We start from the raw sequence: 17,183 nt of genomic DNA, 5'->3' as shown, positions 1-17,183 counted from the left end.
CATTAGAAATTACGTTATAGATGTAGAAATCAGGGACAAGGACGTTAGAAAACTGAGACTAAAAAATGAGCAGTATCTGAATTATTGCACAAATATAAGATTCCTGAATATGTTAATGAAAACTTTATCACCATATGCTTAACAACAACAACAAAAAAACCCAAACGATAAAACTGTTGCATCTCACTAGCTTTGTAAACTCAGACACAGTTGGTACGATCAGCTGAACCATTTTAAGCTGCCACATGTGTATTATCACAACTCTCACCAAAACAACACTTGAAGCACTTGCTTACCTGAGGACATACAAACACACCTAGAGGACTGTCCATCCAGGCCTAAAGCAAAGGGCAGCTTGCATGACTGAAGGGAAAAGGCTGCATTGGTGTTTTGCTCTGTCTAGACTTAAGGAACAAACCAACATATTTGTTAAATTCTAAATGAAATCTGCTACTGTCACTGATGGTTCTGAGGCAAGAACACCATGAGCCCTGCATGGCTCTTGTTCACACTTGGTGCAAGTCACAAAAGGCAGGAAAGAGCAAACGTGGAAATCTCTGACACCACCTTTTTGTTGTCATTACAGTAAACCCCTGTGCCAGACACTGTTCAGCTGCATATGAGGTTTAGGTCACAAGGGTGTCTACCGGGGTGACAACAGTGGAAGGGAGGCCATGGCTGGGTGCAGTGTCTTCCATGTCGGCATTGGTGGTACAGCCAAAGGCCACACCATAAATATGGTTTATATCCTCTTGGACAGGGCCAACAAGTCAGATGTTGCAATCTGAAACTTGTAGTACCCTCAGCTCCAGAGTAACAGTGGACAGACAAGCCTGGGGAGGGGTGATGCTTATTGGCACAGTTTGGTCATATAGTTTAAAACAAGACCCCTTAGCAACAGAATCATTGACATACAACATGTTGCATACAATGACAACCCTCCTTGGTAGTGAATTAAGGATATAACATAGGAAGAGGAAATATATTAGGTGCAAATTTCAATTACCTCTATCTAGAGACTTTTATATTCTCGAGCAAAGTAAATTGTAATTTAAGGAAAAGGCAAAACCTTTTCCTATGCTAAATGATTTGTGCTTTCTCTCTCCTGCAGTTTTTAGGATCCTGAGTTCACTTCCCTTACAGCGATAGTGACCCTGTCATGATAAAAATCCTCAGTGGGAGCGCTGACAACCTTTTCTTCTACATTTTTCAGGTGTCAGCTTGCTGTTGCAGTCAAGACAGAGCTGCAGTTTCAGGGTTTTTTTTTTGTTACTTGTCTTGAAAAGAAAAAAGTCATGCTTTTGTCCTTTCCTAACCAGTTCAGTATGACAGCAGAGGCATCAACCTGGCACTCTGGATGAACGAACCATACAGAATAACAGAGGAAAGAGAGATGACCCACTGTTTTGAGGTGATGTGGTTTTTCAACAGCCTAAACCTAGAACGCGATGACGATAAGTGAGTGAAAGAGGACTGGAAGTTCCCCACTTCGAGTTGCCTGACGGGGTTTCTCCTGGTTTTCTCGACGAACGGGTCAGGCTCGCTGGGCAACCGCTAGGTTCTCGCGCCGGCCGTTGCATGTCCCGCGCCCCTCTGCGGACGTGGCGCCAGGGCGGGGCGGGGCGGGGCGCGCTCCCACCGCCCAGTGGCTGCCGCCCCGCCCCCTGGCCGGCCGGGAAGGGGCGGGGCGGGGCGGGGCGGGGCGGGGCCGGCCTCGGCCTGGGCGGGCGGCGTGGGGTACTCGCCGCGGAGGGGTGCGCGGCGGCGTTCTGGGCGCGTGGGGCATGGCGAGCGGCGGGGCGGGCTGGGGGCTGGCGCTGGCGCTGGCGCTGCTGCTGCCGCCGGTCGGCCTGGGCAAGCCGACGGCGCGGCAGGAGCGGGCGCGGCCCGGGGCGGCACAGCACGAGGACCGGCCGGGCTTCCAGTATGACCACGAGGCCTTCCTGGGCAAGGAGGAGGCGCGGAGCTTCGACCAGCTCAGCCCAGAGGAGAGCCGGGAGCGGCTCGGGTAAGAGGCGCGGGCGGCGGGGGCCGCCGCGACCGGTCGCGACAGCGCGGCGGCCTGCGGAAACGTGGCAGGGGGAGGGCCCGGCGGGGCGGCCCGGGGCAGGGAGGCGGCCCGGGGCTGCCGGGGGCCAGGGGCGGGGGGCTCGGCCGAAGGCGGGAGGGCCCGGGGGAGGCTGGCCCCTTCCCGCCCTGAGGGGCTTCTGGAGTACCCTGTACCTCTGTGCGGCCAGCGATACCTCCTCGGTTAGACTTCTTCCCCGCCCCGCTGATTCTGCGAACGAGCAGCCAACGATTCATCACTTCTGCGTTTTTCTCTCCTTCCTTTTCTGGTCCTACAGCAGTTAGCCTCGTGGAGGGGAGCTGCTGCGTGTGGTGCTGTGCCCGGTGTTGGACAGACCTCACCCGCTGCTGGAGGGCTTTGCTGCTACAGCTCTTACCTGCGGGTCGCTTGCCTGAACCATATTAGTTTGAATCACGTTTAAACTGTTCCTTCTTCACAGCTCCATTTACAAGTCCACTTGAAGCCATCTTCCCACAGCTTTTCCACTTGTGACATCTTTGCCCGCTGTCTTGCAGTGTTGCTCTGGCTTCCATGCTGCTCTCTACGCCAAGAACAGAGCCCATGCAACAGTTGTCTTATTTTACTGCTTCTCCCTCTTTACACCTACAAGGAGTCAGATCACTAATTAGAACTAAGTTTAACAGTAGTTAAAGAAAGATCATTTAACGTATTTACTAGCAAGAAAATAATTTAAAATATCTGCATGTTCTCACTAAGATTAGCTTTGCCTTTAGTCCCATAGGGAGTGGTACTTATTGTCTGTCTAGTTTCATCATAAGCTCTTAGTACAGTGTCACTTATCCCACAGACTGACCTCTTGATCCTTCTGGAAGCTGTCACTACTATCTGCCTGTATCTCAGTGAGTAAACAGACAAAATGGTTATCAGAAATGACCAATTTCACCCACATTGTTTCAAGAAGGAGCAAAAGAAACCATGTTCTCAGCATACATGATCGGTGACTTAGATTCTCATAAAGCGTATCACTAAAATGGACATGCCTTTTTCAAATTGCTCTACACTTACACAAGTACAGATATTTCAGTTGGAGATATGATTTAACAAAAGAGTTGTTTTTAAACAGTTTTTACAAATGCTAACTGAGCAAGGGAGAAAGCTTAACTTTTAGCGATCTCACTGCGTGCACCTTGGTGATGTGACACAGGCATGTTAAGCTACAGCCACAGTCAATGACCTTTTAAATGGAGGTGACTGAAACCTCTCTCAGAGGACCAAAAGCCACGTTGTGGGCTGAGCATTGTGCAGCAGAACATCAGAGATGTGGTTCCTGGGGGCCCTGTAGGACAGTTTCATAACTTTCAGCATTTTCTAACCTTGTAATTTTAGATATCATACTGGGAGGTAGAGGAGAGAGAGGATTTTTAAAACATTTAACTTCATTTTATTGTGGTTTAATAATCAGATAATACTGAGAACAACAGTTCTGATATGGGCAACCTCTGCAGTGAGGATTAAAATAGTGTCACTTCTGAGCGAGTGAGTGGCTTTTAGGAAGAAGATATTTAATTAAAGGCTATTTTAAAATGCTTTCTGGGAGAAAACAGGCACATATAGTCTGCTGCTCTAACCAAAGTGCATGCTGCTGCATTTGTAAGTCATTTTACCTTGCTTAGGAAGGACAGCAGCACACTGGTCATCCCAGTGACCAGTGCTGGGATTGGAATCCCATAATTGCATCATGACCTGGGAGTGCAACTGCCCGTATGACAGATTCCGTGATGGGGCATCCCTTCTCCCTGTCCTCCCACACCGAATCACTTCACAAGGGAAGAATCGCATGTTGACCACCCATGTGCAGTACCATACCTCACCTGGTGTTGGAGAAGTATGATGTAATCTTGGTGCAGCATCCCAGGACTGCATTAAGGGACTGGAGATGGGCTAAGGAGGAGGGGATTGGAGCTAAAGTCCTCTGAACGTTCTCCCCCCCATTTGTGATGGGCCTGTCATTTTCAGAGAATGCAGAAGATGATGGTTACCGATCCTCACAATATAAATGTTTCTGTTCTTTATACAGGCCAAGGCCAGAGTTTATCAGCATACAATTATACTGACATCAGGTAGAGGAGAAGCCTTCCTCTTCCAGCCCCTATGTAGCAATGATTTCCTTGCCCCAATTTGTTTAATCACCAGATGTCTTTGCAGACTGGCAGTTTAAATCTCTGTAATAGCAGGTTATGTTACCTGTTGCATGTGCCCTCTAGCTTCTTTATTATGAGGTGGGAAGCTAATTCTGACTGCAATCCCACCTAAGTTAAAGGGAGAAGGTAAGCTTTCAGGTGTCATGCACTTGTGCATGTAAATTCCTATGTATGAGGTAGCATTTTGTGTCTGTTAACGTGCTCCTTGAATTGTTGCTGTATTCAAGAACTAACTATTTAAAATAAAGGCTCTAAAGCTTTTCAACTGATTGGTAAATATTAGCTCCACTACAAAACTTAGAATGATCCTGAGGCATTTTTGCAGGTAATTAACAGTATAAAAAGTGAGGCCCACAGTCCATACAATAGCTTCTTACCCATGTCTTTGGGAGCCTGTAGGCAAGACTATTAATTTGTCCCCATCTTCAACTGGGAAGCAGAGTGAAGTAGTGAACATGGATGCAATGGACCTATAAAACCAAGACTACAAGTGAAGAGGCATGAAATATTTTCTGGTAAACAGTCCTTACTTCCTTCATGTTAAAAATACCAAAGAGCTATTAGCAGCAGAATCATTTATTATAGCTAATACATTTAACAATAGAAAGAAATATCAGCTAAATCAATTAAATTCATTGTGGGGCAAATCCATTCACAAATACAGTCCACTGTGTAGTGAAAGGGACCCTTGGCAGTCAATTCCCCATTAGATTTATACAGAAGAGAAAAGGTTTTCCAGTCAGTTAATTCATACTTTACTACTTCAGAAAGCAAATTCAGCAGGCCCTTTTTTCCCCTGTGGCTCAAAGGTAGCATGTTTGTAAATTCAGTCTGATACTATGAGACTCGCACAAGATTGCTGGAAATTCAGCAGAGGCTGCTGCTGTCATTTGACTCTACTTACCATTTTCATAACTAAGGCTTGGAAAAAGACATTGCTTTGCTAGTTGAGCAGTTCCAGCTGTCCAGGGTCGGTTTCTTTGTGGAGAACCAAGATGCTGAATTGCAAATAATATTTTAAAGTGCAGAACTTTCCCCCATGTCCTTTGGCTGCCTGGAGGTTTAGGGAGCTCACCTGTTGAATCTCAAGTCAGGATTTAGTCAAGTCAACTCCTGCTCTTACCGCTTCTTGCCAGTGATACAGAACTAGTCCATAGGCATGGTGATTGAGCCTATGGGGAATGGTCATTCAGATTATCTCGAGTTGTCCACTGGGTGGTCACCAAACTAGGTGCAGTGCAACTACATGCAGTTTACTCCTGTACCTCATGAGCAATGATGCAAGGGTTAAAACAGCTGATATGCCTAAAGCCAATCTGGATATGCAGAAGAAACACAGTGCTAACTGCCCCAGTTCCAAAAGCAGGGTACATAGTTTCCTACAGGTCAGTGCCCAGAATATAATACTGCCATGACAAGTTTACCTACAAGTCATGGGATTAAAGCTGCATTCTTATTTTAGATAAAGGTTTTTATCATCTGGTCTACTACTGTAGCTGGGACAGAGCTTTCTACAAGTTTTTACAAGGTCAAACCCAAACTGGTGGTGTTTAGCAATTACAGGCATGCCTTGAGAGATTTGTTGCAGAGGACCTAAATGGCAGAGGAGAGTGTTGCCTCTTCTTTTGTTTTTTTTTTTAATGTAGTTTCTCAGATTGGTTTTATCTGCACCTGTGTGCAGAACTTTTCAAAGACAGAAGTTTCCCTGGGAGCACGCCAGTACCTTCACTCCTGATTTGAACAGGACTTGAGGCTAGGAGCTTTACACAGGACAGTGGCTTATAGCCCAACTGCCAGCAATGACTGGAGACATGCTGCAGACTAGCTATTGCTTTAGCTAGTAACAGGCCTTCCTGGCAACACAAGTAATATTGCTTTTTGCTGGGAAAGAAAGAGAAGAAACGGAAGTGGAGGAATAGGAATGGAAGGGAAGATGGTACATGGTGTACATGCCCAGCGTTACACAGGCATGTAACTCACTCCACCCTAGCGCCAGTCTCCTGGAAAGCCACAGGAGAAACTGCAGATGTCCACAAAATCCTAGCTTTTTGCCCTGGCTTCCTCCGGCAAGCTACAGTACAGGCTTTCTCCTGAGGTGAAGTTAGTGTCTGCTTTTCTGAGCCCAGCACGGCCACTCCCTATCAACAGTGAAGAGGTCCTCCCTAAGTTCGTAGATACAACCTAAGAAATTCAGGTATTATCTGAGATACTTTGTTCACTAATTTTGATCGTGCAAATTCCATTTCAGTTATTCATAGCAATATTGAATAATGTGTAGAGACATATCCCTTAAGATAATCTGCAAAATGCAAGGAAGCTTTAGCCAGTAGGGCAGTTTTATAAGTTTTAGGCACTGTGTTTTTGTGGAAAATCAGGGCCAGATGAAGATTACTAAAATTGGTCTGACATGTAGTTTGTTTTTCTGTCAACTCCTAAGGATGCTGATCTCTTTTTACAGGAAAATTGTGGATAGAATAGATGACAACAAAGATGGCTATCTCACAACAGAGGAATTAAAAAACTGGATTAAACGGGTACAAAAACGCTATATCTATGAAAATGTGGCTAAAGTTTGGAAAGACTATGATCTAAACAAGGACAATAAAATTGCCTGGGAAGAATACAAACAAGCCACATATGGTTATTATCTAGGTAAGATAATATTTTCAGATTATATGCTCAAAGACTATTGAGATTATAAGGCATGATTTCATGCCTTACAGTCAACAGGAGTTTGGTGTCACATCTAGGACTCTTGAAAATAGCATTAAATTTTATAGATGCTCAGAGGTCAAAAGCGCTTCTTAGTTGTTTCTTGCAGCCATTTCCACGGGGGTCACCAAAACACACAAGGTTTTGTAGAGGGATTATTAAATGTACTGACAAAGTCTCCTCCAGTTAGAAATAGATATATTTTTTAACATTAAAAATGGTACTTTAGTTAAAAAATAATACATTGCATAATTAGCCGGTATTTGTTAATTCAGTTTCTCTAAACTCTTAAGATTCTAGAATCTAAAAAATTTAGGATGGGCCTAAGCTATGGCAAAGTTATTGATGAGAATAGTTCTTGCAGAATAACATGCTTCAGCCTGTGATCAACTGCAAATGAAAATCGTTAACAAATCAGGCAAAAGAAACGTATTAAAAAATATACCTCAACCTTTTTTTTCCTCCACATGCATTCCCTTTGCTCTCTGTAAGTTAATGAAAGGAAAGGAGGAGAAGAGATCGCTAAAGCTGAAGGGCAATACAGACAGAACAACAAATAGCTATTAATTGACCATTAATACTGGCAATGAGAAGACACTAGCTACCTACCATAGAGGCAGTTTCTGAAGCAAGCTTCTAGTAGAAGTAATAATTCCAAAGTCTACCTTAGATTAAAATGGAGCTTGTTCGCTTTGTGGAAGGAAGTATTTGACACACCATCCCTGCAGCAGTATCCCTGGGAGCCCTTCTCAGCTCTTTGTCTTTGCTCTCTGTAATCCCCAAGATTTGGAGAACAGCTGCTACATTGTGGTCTTGTCTTAACGCACACTTAAAATTCCTGTTTGTGATTCCTGGCCTAGCCTTTTCACCTGTGTTTGTCTACCAACATGTGAATTATGAAATTGTTATGAGTGTTTTTAATGTTTGAAGTCAGTTTATTGATCCTATTTTAAAAACTATGTCAAATACCATTCATTTTGTGCCACTAAACATCCTGGAAAAATGTAATTGTTTTAAACTGAAAATAATTGTTAGGTTCCTTGTAGCAGAAGTGTAGCATTTAGATAATTTCAGTCTGTCAGCTTCTGAAACCACTTTCCTTTGGTTTGCTTGCTTTTTGAAACTGAAAGGATGTGTAGATCATACTTATTCCTAAGAAGAATAAAACTTCTATGAATGAAATCTACCCAAATACTGCCTAAAGTGCTTGTAAAAGCAGGGTAAAAAAAAGTAAATCTATGAAGGATGATATACAGTACTGCAAAATCCATTATCATGGATTCCAACAGAAGGCTTACTCAGACACTTACCTATACTACTAAGTCACCTTTAAAAATCAAAGTGCTTGAATCCTGAGTTTAAAACTTCACAGGAAAGAAGTTCCTTTTTAACACAGCAGCTATTCTGGCAATAAGCCTTTGTATTTCTAGACTCTAACAGCAAACTGGGGTACTTTGTTGTGGTAGTGTGTTTTAAAAGGTATATAATTTTGAGATCATCTTGATTAATTTGCAGAAAATCCAGAAGAATTCCAAGATGCAACTGATCAGCACAGTTTTAAAAAAATGTTGCCCAGAGATGAAAGACGATTCAAAACTGCAGATCTGGATGGGGACTTAGCTGCCACTCGTGAAGAATTCACTGCTTTCCTTCACCCAGAGGAGTTTGAGCATATGAAAAACATCGTGGTCTTAGTAAGCTGACCAAAACCAATGCCATTGTTTTTACTTTTACTTTTTTGATGAGCATTGAAATGCTTCTCTAACCTTCCCATTCAGGGTTTAGAAAGACACACACATATAATAGCCAAGTGGGGAACAAAAAAGGATACCTTTCATGAAATTCACTTGTTTCAGAGCTCTTGGTATAAGAAAGACTTGTTAAATGCACTTAAACAGCTCCTAAATGGAATCAAGAAACAGTCTTGGGGTGTGCACTTAAGACCAAAATAAAAGGAAGTGCTTGATGCAAGCTTGTATCTGCCCCTAACTTAAAACTTAAGCGTGGTGTCCAGTTCATTCATGTGCAGCAAATTTTTTCAATATGAAAGGATATTTGTATATTCAGTGTGTAAACAACAATCACATTGGAATCAGTGAGAATACATTTGCTTCTGTACAAGGGCAGGTCAAGGCTTCAAACATTAAATGATCCAAGAGGTGAGTGGCCAAAATTCTCAGTTCTCTCTTGATTACTTCAATGCAAAACTATTTTCCAGGAAACCTTAGAAGACATAGACAAAAACGAGGATGGTTTTGTGGATCAAGACGAGTACATTGGTAAGTGTTGAGATTTGTTTCTTATATAATCTCTAGTCCATTTATCTGTCTTCTCTCAAATTTGCAGCACTATTAACAATCCAAAAATGAACGTTTCAGTGCTCCAGTACAACTATTTTAAATGAACCATCCAATCCAGAAAGTTTAATTTCATTTTAGGCAGATAGCATCATCACCAGCAAAAGGTTCTTCATGCTTTCCAGCATAAGATCATCCTCTTAGTCTATAATTTGGCTAGGAGGGGCTGGAAAAATATTGTTCATGACAGGAATACTCGGTGTGTGCTTGACCACATTAGCAGCTTTTTGAAGGCATTGTTTATAAATGCAGGAGGGTCAGAAAGTGAATTGGTCTCCTCCCAAGTTCGAATGGTAACTGACTATGCCAGATAGCTGGGAAGCACACATTGCATAAAAGAAAAATCACCTTTTTCTACTAGTTATTTTCCTAATTTAATTAGTAGGTAAGAACCCATACTTCTCTAATGGTTTGTATGGTGATGCCATTATGTTTCTTCTAAAAATATAGGACACATTAAAAATTACCTGCGTAAAAATAGCACTAAGATTTAATATTCTCAAAGTTGTGAAGTGCGTGAAAGTCAGCTGTGCATTACTGCAGTGTCTGAAAGAGAACAAAAGGGGAAACATCAACAGCAGATCAGTCACAGTTAATTTGCACAAACTTTAGTCACATTAGCCAGTTAGCTGCTGTCCTGCACTTAGACCTATGAAGACTAAATGGAAGCAGGACTAAAGATCAGCAGTACATAATACATTTTAGCCTTTTGAATCATTATGGTGATACTGACAGCTAACTTCCCCCACTGCACTCAGTTTGATGGGTTTTAGATCAAGTAAGTAGCAGCAGGAAAGCATTGGTGCAAACTCAGATGAATCTTTCTGTTTCTAGTGGTGCTACCAAGATCATTTCACATATAATCAGGAACAATATACACACATTAATTCATGGCAGGGGGTTTCTATTCCTTGTACATTATATTTAGCCTCAGAATGTGAATGCTATTCATTTATGACTGAAATATCAGAGCAGCATAATTTCCATAGTAATTTCAGTTCACTTACTGACATCACCTACATATAATTATAAGGTAATTGTCAACATTTGTTACCATGTGAATGGTGTTTTTTCTTGTCTTCTATAGATAGGCACATCGAATGTTCTAGTCACGATCACCCCACATTGGCAAGGATGATAAAAATCAAATTGACAGGACGTGTCAGTTGCTTCAAATAAACAATATAATTTGCACTTTAAACAATGAAAAAAGAAAGTGAATGTGTTGTCTGAAGTTTTCTTCACGAGTTAAGGAAAACTCTGCTTAAAATATTCCTAATTCCCTTTTTCAGATTTTTTTTAATTTCTGATTAAGCTGGAGTTAAAAAACAAGCAGAAAACCAATTATCTTCTTTTATAGTTTATAAGGAACAATAAAAAGTGCAAAAATTGCAGTCTCTAGATCCGGCATTTGATGGAGAAATCTCCTGAAGGTCATAGAATAATTCCTCCCTCCTCCTCCTTCCTTCCTCATATTTTGTCTTTTACAAAATTTCTTTTAGATTTCACACAAGCAGCAGTGCAAATTATCCCTAGCCATGTTAAGCAGAGAGAACTAAATTCTTATTGTGCATGAGCAGGTAACAGTATTTCAGGGACACTGGACAGTTCTGCTAATAGAGAACTCCAGCCTAGTGTACATGTTCACACTGCAGGCTGGGGGGAGGTTATTCCTAGATTTGAGAGCAGCATTTAATCTTCTTATAGGTTATAACAGCCATCTGGTAACTGGCCCTGGCACCATCCATGCAGGGTGCACTTTTCCTTAGCACATCCTTGAAAACCAAACCCAAAAGGCATAGGAGTAGTATCACAAAGCAGGCTTTAATTAAAAATAGAAAAGTGGAAGGCTTGAAAAATAAGTGGCCCTGATAAGCAGGAAATGAATGGCCAACAGTGACAGGAAGAGTAAAGTGGACACCTATAATTTGGAAGGCCTGTGCTGTAAAGAACAGATACAAATCACTTGCTCTTAATAATCACTGCTGCTCTCCCAACTCTACACAGATAGCTTCTGCCACTGTGGCATTTTCCTACTCAGGCTCCTTAAATATAGCACAGGACTGACGTACAGAGCAGCTCGTGTATGTAATCTATGCATCCTATGTCACAAATGGTACTCCGTCCCAAGGTACCAATCTATGACAAGTGCACTGCTTGTGGTTTCTCACACAGAAGGCACCACTGATTCATAATGACTTCTCCAGGTCTTTCTTGGTAGAAGAATACCTTCTACTGGACTGTGCTGCAGCACTGCATGGTTAAAAAAGGACTCATCTTCTAAGATGAATTTCTCTTACACAGAACTCTAAAAGCAGAACAAGAGCATTCAAGTTCCATTTATCAATTTTTGTTTTCTTTAATTTCCCCTGTGCCTTTTTTGCCTTAACCACTCTGCTGGCTGGAGTCTGAACTTATCCACAAAGACATTTGCTGGCAGGGACAAGATAAAAGTGCTGAGTTCCTTTCTCCCCATGTGACGGAGCCCAGCACTAAAGCTTATGATTGCTATTTAACTAAAAATCCTTAAAGAATTTTTTTCATTCTGAAATTCAGTGGATGATGGCCTTTGGACACGTTCATGTCTCACGTTCGCCTCATCAGCAGTGCACGGTTACGATACAAGGACAATCTAAGAATGGACAGGATCACCAGCAGTGAAGAAATAGGCCTGAGAGAAGATACATACAGCTACTCTATTTACACCCCACATTTCATTTTCTGTACAAAGCAATGCTGTGCAAAGAGTGAAAAGTTTAGTCTTCCTCTGAGGAACACTGTGCAAATGTCTTTAGTTTGTGCATAATTTGCAAATTAAATATGACTCAAATGAGACCTTTATTTCCTCTCCAGCTGATATGTTTGCAAATGAAGAGGGTGGACCCGAGCCTGACTGGGTGATTACAGAGCGTGAACAGTTTTCAGATTTTCGTGACCTCAACAAGGATGGAAAGATGGACAAGGAGGAGATTCAACACTGGATTCTCCCACAAGACTATGATCATGCACTAGCTGAAGCCAGGCACTTAGTCTATGAATCAGATGTAGACAAGGTACTTAGTGTTCTAGTATATATATTTTTAAGTTATATAAGGTGGTGTGTTTTTTTAAGCGTATCAGCTAGCAAGAAATTATTCCTAATAGCTTTTCTTATGAGTACATTTTAAATGGAGTTTTAGAGGCTAGAATTGCTAGTGCATTAATGTATCAATGCTAATTTCAGTCAGTAGGGTTAGAATCACAAAGTAAAAGTAATAAAATGTAGATTATCAACTCTAGAAGTGGCTTTCATTAGGTTAGATAAGAAATTATCATCTTAAACTTGGAAGTTTGCACACAGTAGAAATATCCTTTTTGCTTTTAAGATTGATCATGGTTTTTATATGCTAATTTAGACAGCAAGAGAAAAATTAAAGATGCATTACATAGTAAAAAACACCCCATTTCTATAATCAAAGCACACACCTTTGACTTAAAGACTGGCTCAATGCATCCACTTCCTGTAACGTGGGAGATTAATGGTTCAGTAGATCCTAAATGGTGATCTTCAGAAGTATAATGTGAGCGAAGCTGGAACCTGAAAAACCAAAACACTTACAAAGAGAGTGTGTAAATTGCTAACATAAGCAACCATCTTCTATAAAATACACCAGAGGATTTTAATTTTTTCTGTAAGGAAGGTAAAAGCAAACCACAGGGCAAAACTGTGTACCAGATAACCCGTATACTGTTTGGCAGTGAATTAATTACAAAGAACTTTCATTTAGCTGTTCGACCCACCTGAAGCCAGTGGGACTTTTGTCTTCCACTGGGGTCCAAATTTCACTCACCATGACAGCTACAATGATTCCTGAACCTGCAGTCTGCTGCTTTGGAGAGCTGTCTATTTCCCAGGGCTCTTGTAAGTCTGTGCTGGTATGTCTCTTCCTTAGCTTTGAAAATGTTCTTACAGAGATGTTATTTTCTTCCCACCAGGATCAAAAACTAACAAAAGAAGAGGTTCTAGACAACTGGAATATGTTTGTTGGAAGTCAAGCTACTAATTATGGGGAGGACCTCACAAGAAACCATGATGAACTATGATACAGTGTACCAACCAGTATGCCACAGATCTGTTCTCCACTTTGTTAAAATCACTGTGTCCATCCCCTCCTTTTGGGGAAGAGGGACAAGAGACACACTCACAACTGAATGACTTGCATTAATACATTTTTAACATGCAGCTTATTACCTCAGAAACTGCATAGAAATAGCTTTTTACTCTTTTCACGTGGTTAAATACAATATCTAATTATTACAGTTTTATTTTGGAAAACATAAAAAGGTAATTTTTTTAATAGATTAGAGTCTGACCTGGAAAAGGCACTTCTAAAACATAATTGCAAGGATCTTTAATAGTGAAATATTTTCTTCAAATACCTGTGTTTACTATAGTGAAATGCAGCTAGGATTAGAAAGAAACCTAATGTTTAAACAGACTAAGTTATTTAGTAATCTTTTTTAATAGCATATAACAATTTAGAGTTATACTTTGACCCTCCTATCCAGAGAAAAGGTTTGACACAACAAGATGTACAACCTTTTTCTCCACACGTTTTCTCTCCCAGTTTGGGCCAGAGGTGCTGAAGAAGGTATCCAGCCGCCCTCTGGCTCATAGCTTTACAAGTGCAACACATACAACTGGCCCTTCTCTCTAACCCCCATCGCAGGGCAGAGACAACACACATGGCTCAACACCCTGCACTGGCATTCCTCATGAGGGATGTAGAGTTCATAGTGACAGCTGCTCCTTCTGACAACAGAATAACGTACAATTGTTTGTGGGCTGTTGGTTATGCTGTTTCCTGGGAGGAATTATGCCACATGGAGCATAATTTTATCTCACGCTTTTCGCACTTTACCCAAGCCATACTCTTGTTCACACAGTGTGAATGGCAGCAGTTCTGTGATGGAGAAAGAATGAGACATATCACCCCTCTGGGCCTTCTGTCTTCTATACCACATAAGAGGACAGATTTATGTGGCTAAAATTCTGGTTTTGTATGTATATACGTATAAATATGTGTTACTGAAGCAACTACATGAAGACAGCTTTCCTTCTAAAGAAAGGGTAAGCTTTCCACACAGGTGCTTTCTTTTTTACTGTATAATGTGAGCTATTACTTGTATATTTTTATATACCCAACTTAGATAAGTTTGGTTGTTTTTAGATGTATTGGTTTTAAAATAAGCACAATAAAACCAATATGTCTTTTTGATACTATGAAGGTGCAATAACACTAACACAGACTATCATAAAGAGATGATGTGAAAGCATGAACCAAGCCTTTAAAGCCAGTAGTTCCCAAATCACTGGGTCATTGGCAGCTCCTGCAGTACTGGGTGGTCATCTACTAACAGCAGTTGCACATATGGCATCAACTGTTTCTTCTTCGCCTCATTAAAAAACAAAAAGCTAGAAATAACTCTAATATACATAGTTGCTGTTGCTATCACTAGAATCTGCTCTGAACACTAATACTAGGAGCTTAGGGCTCTACAACACAGTTCACTGGGAGGTTGCTTGAAGGTTTGGTGTACTGCATCACACAGTGGTGATCACACAACCATCCAGAGAGGAGCTTTGAGAATCCCACGTTGTGATATACTTCAGCAGTGTAACAAATTTGTGAAACTCATCATGTGACCTCCATGAACTGTGTCATTTTTATAAGGTCATATAAGAACTGTGGTGAAATATTTTACATCTTCCAATTGAAGATAATTAAATCTAGATATCAGAGTCTGGCAGAGATTACACGTTCTTGCTAGTACAGTTATTAAGCTTTTGGTGTGCACTTCTTATGACATTGCCAGCAGTGTCTCTGAAAAGTCCCTACCTCTTCCACTAACATACAGTGGGACAAATGTCATAAGACATAAGCGAACTGTTTTTGCTCTTCCAGTACCCTCAAGTTAAATAAATGCCTAAATGCAGTGTTATCTGAGAAGCAATAAAATTGTATCTTGGCACATGTAAAAGATGATCTCTTTCGTTTATGACTTGGATTTGTAAAGGTTTATTGTATTCAAAATCCTTGAGAACTTTTTTTAGTAGTTCTTTGATACTAAATTCTAACATTTTTATATTTTAGTAACAGAATTGCAGTATTCTTTCTGCACTTACATTATCATCTGCTGTTTCAGGAAACAATACCTTAAAAGACCTCCAAAAAAGCTTGTTTCCTGCAAGTGAAACTGCAGCCTAGACTGGATACTTAAGCCAAGGATTTTCACTGGAGCCCAAGGGAAGGTTGTTTGCTAACTCTTGTTGAAATTCAGTGGGAGTTGGGTGCTGAGACACTAAGCATCGTTGCCTTCAGCTAAACATGACACTTCCAAATCCACTGCATTCTGTCCCAGCAAAAAACTGCATCTGAGCTTTGACAAGCGATCACATTTTCTTCCACGTTACTCAAAGAATTTGGAATAGAATTAGTGTCACATGAGAGAGAGATCATGGTCCCGTGTTTGTTCTCAATTTCTGTTACTGCTTGGAACACACTGGGCATTTTCCAGTATAAAACTGTATTTACATACGTAACAATGCTAACATCAGAGGAGTTACTCATGCAAACAGGAACTGGAAATTTAGACCTATAGTATTTTACAGTAAAATCTTTTTTTTTTTTTTTTTTTTTTACACAAAAAGAATGGTACTCAGGTAGACTATATCCAGCTATAAAAGGCAAACATGCCAACTAGAATGAGATTTAAAATAATCAAAGTATTTATCAATCACTGAAACGGCAATGGGATCATATTAAGATTAGGAGCTTTTTTATAAACCAGAATATAGAAACATTTTTTGAGAGAACATAAATATCACTGAAGTGAATTCACTCCATAGGCTACCCTCTTCTTTCTGCAGCTCTTCATAGTGTTTCACTTACCAACATTTAGTAATGCACAGTACATTTTGTGCATTAAATTTTCCTTTCAAGCTCAATGTACTAAGGAAGAGCAACTCCAAAAGAGACTAGAGCTTCTGGGTTTAAATTTAACACTATTTAAGGAAAGCAAACCTTTGCTAGGGGATATAACTGTTAACATTGTGATTTTTCAAACCTAAGGTTTCTAATGGGGTTTGACTGTTCCAGAGATAACATTTTTTTTCCTAGGTAACATATTTCAAGTCATATTATAGCAAACGTTACAAAATTTTAGTGTAATGTGAAATACTGTAATGTCAGATAGCATTATTTATCTGCTTAATATGACTAAAACCATTAATTGCTGGGAGCCATACTTCATCCCAGCAACATGAAAATCCATTTTGTGCCTATCTTGTCAGTTATTGCCGATTTTCTTAATGAATTGTGACGTAGTGAAATTCTGTTGGGAAATGTGTTTATATATTGCCAACTGCAGGATCTGTATGGTAACTCTTATTACATAGATCCTCCATTAACGAAATGTTTTCATTATGCCTATGCCACAACATATCAAAGGTGCATTTTTCTTACTTAGGTATCTGGAATAGCCATTATTATTGCACATGCAGTTTTAATTATTAGAATTTATGAAACGAACTAAGTGGCTAATGTTCATTGTCTTGTATTTCCCTTTAATGATTTAATCAGGTTAAATCTGTCTCCTATTCCAGTCAAGGTACAGTACGTAACTCCCTGAGGAAAGGACAATGCAGCTTATCCTGATCTAAGTACGCTTACAGAAGTATCTTACAATAGTTGCATAATGCTTTACTACTTGCAATGCAGAAGCTGATCTTGATCCCAGTGAAGTTAATGGCCTAACTCCTAGTCCCTATATAGAGGGACTAAGGCCTTAGCCACCCAAAGGCAAGCAGAATGACAGGATGGTGTGACATGAGGCTAGAAATAA

At 40.6% G+C, this 17,183-nt stretch overlaps 1 protein-coding gene across 1 annotated transcript; it reads left to right on the top strand.

Annotated features, from left to right (window-relative positions):
• Positions 1-1,724: 1,724 nt before the first annotated feature.
• On the top strand, positions 1,725-15,376 carry RCN1 (reticulocalbin 1). Its single transcript, XM_064452812.1, has 6 exons — positions 1,725-2,008; positions 6,689-6,882; positions 8,458-8,636; positions 9,161-9,221; positions 12,153-12,352; positions 13,275-15,376. The coding sequence occupies exons 1-6, from the start codon at positions 1,785-1,787 to the stop codon at positions 13,380-13,382; spliced, it is 966 nt and encodes a 321-aa protein (XP_064308882.1). The 5' UTR covers positions 1,725-1,784; the 3' UTR covers positions 13,383-15,376.
• The last annotated feature ends 1,807 nt before the right edge of the window (positions 15,377-17,183 follow it).

Source organism: Phalacrocorax carbo, chromosome 5, assembly GCF_963921805.1.
Source record: "Phalacrocorax carbo chromosome 5, bPhaCar2.1, whole genome shotgun sequence".
Classification (NCBI taxonomy): Eukaryota; Metazoa; Chordata; class Aves; order Suliformes; family Phalacrocoracidae; genus Phalacrocorax; species Phalacrocorax carbo.
Note: the sequence above shows the minus strand (reverse complement) of the source record. Positions and strands in the feature narration are given on the sequence as shown.

Coding starts and splice junctions, on each gene's coding strand:
- RCN1 (XM_064452812.1), top strand. CDS start 1,785: ATGGCGAGCGGCGGGGCGGGCTGGGGGCTGGCGCTGGCGCTGGCGCTG. Junction 2,009..6,688: donor GAGAGCCGGGAGCGGCTCGG/GTAAGAGGCGCG, acceptor CTCTTTTTACAG/GAAAATTGTGGATAGAATAG. Junction 6,883..8,457: donor CACATATGGTTATTATCTAG/GTAAGATAATAT, acceptor ATTAATTTGCAG/AAAATCCAGAAGAATTCCAA.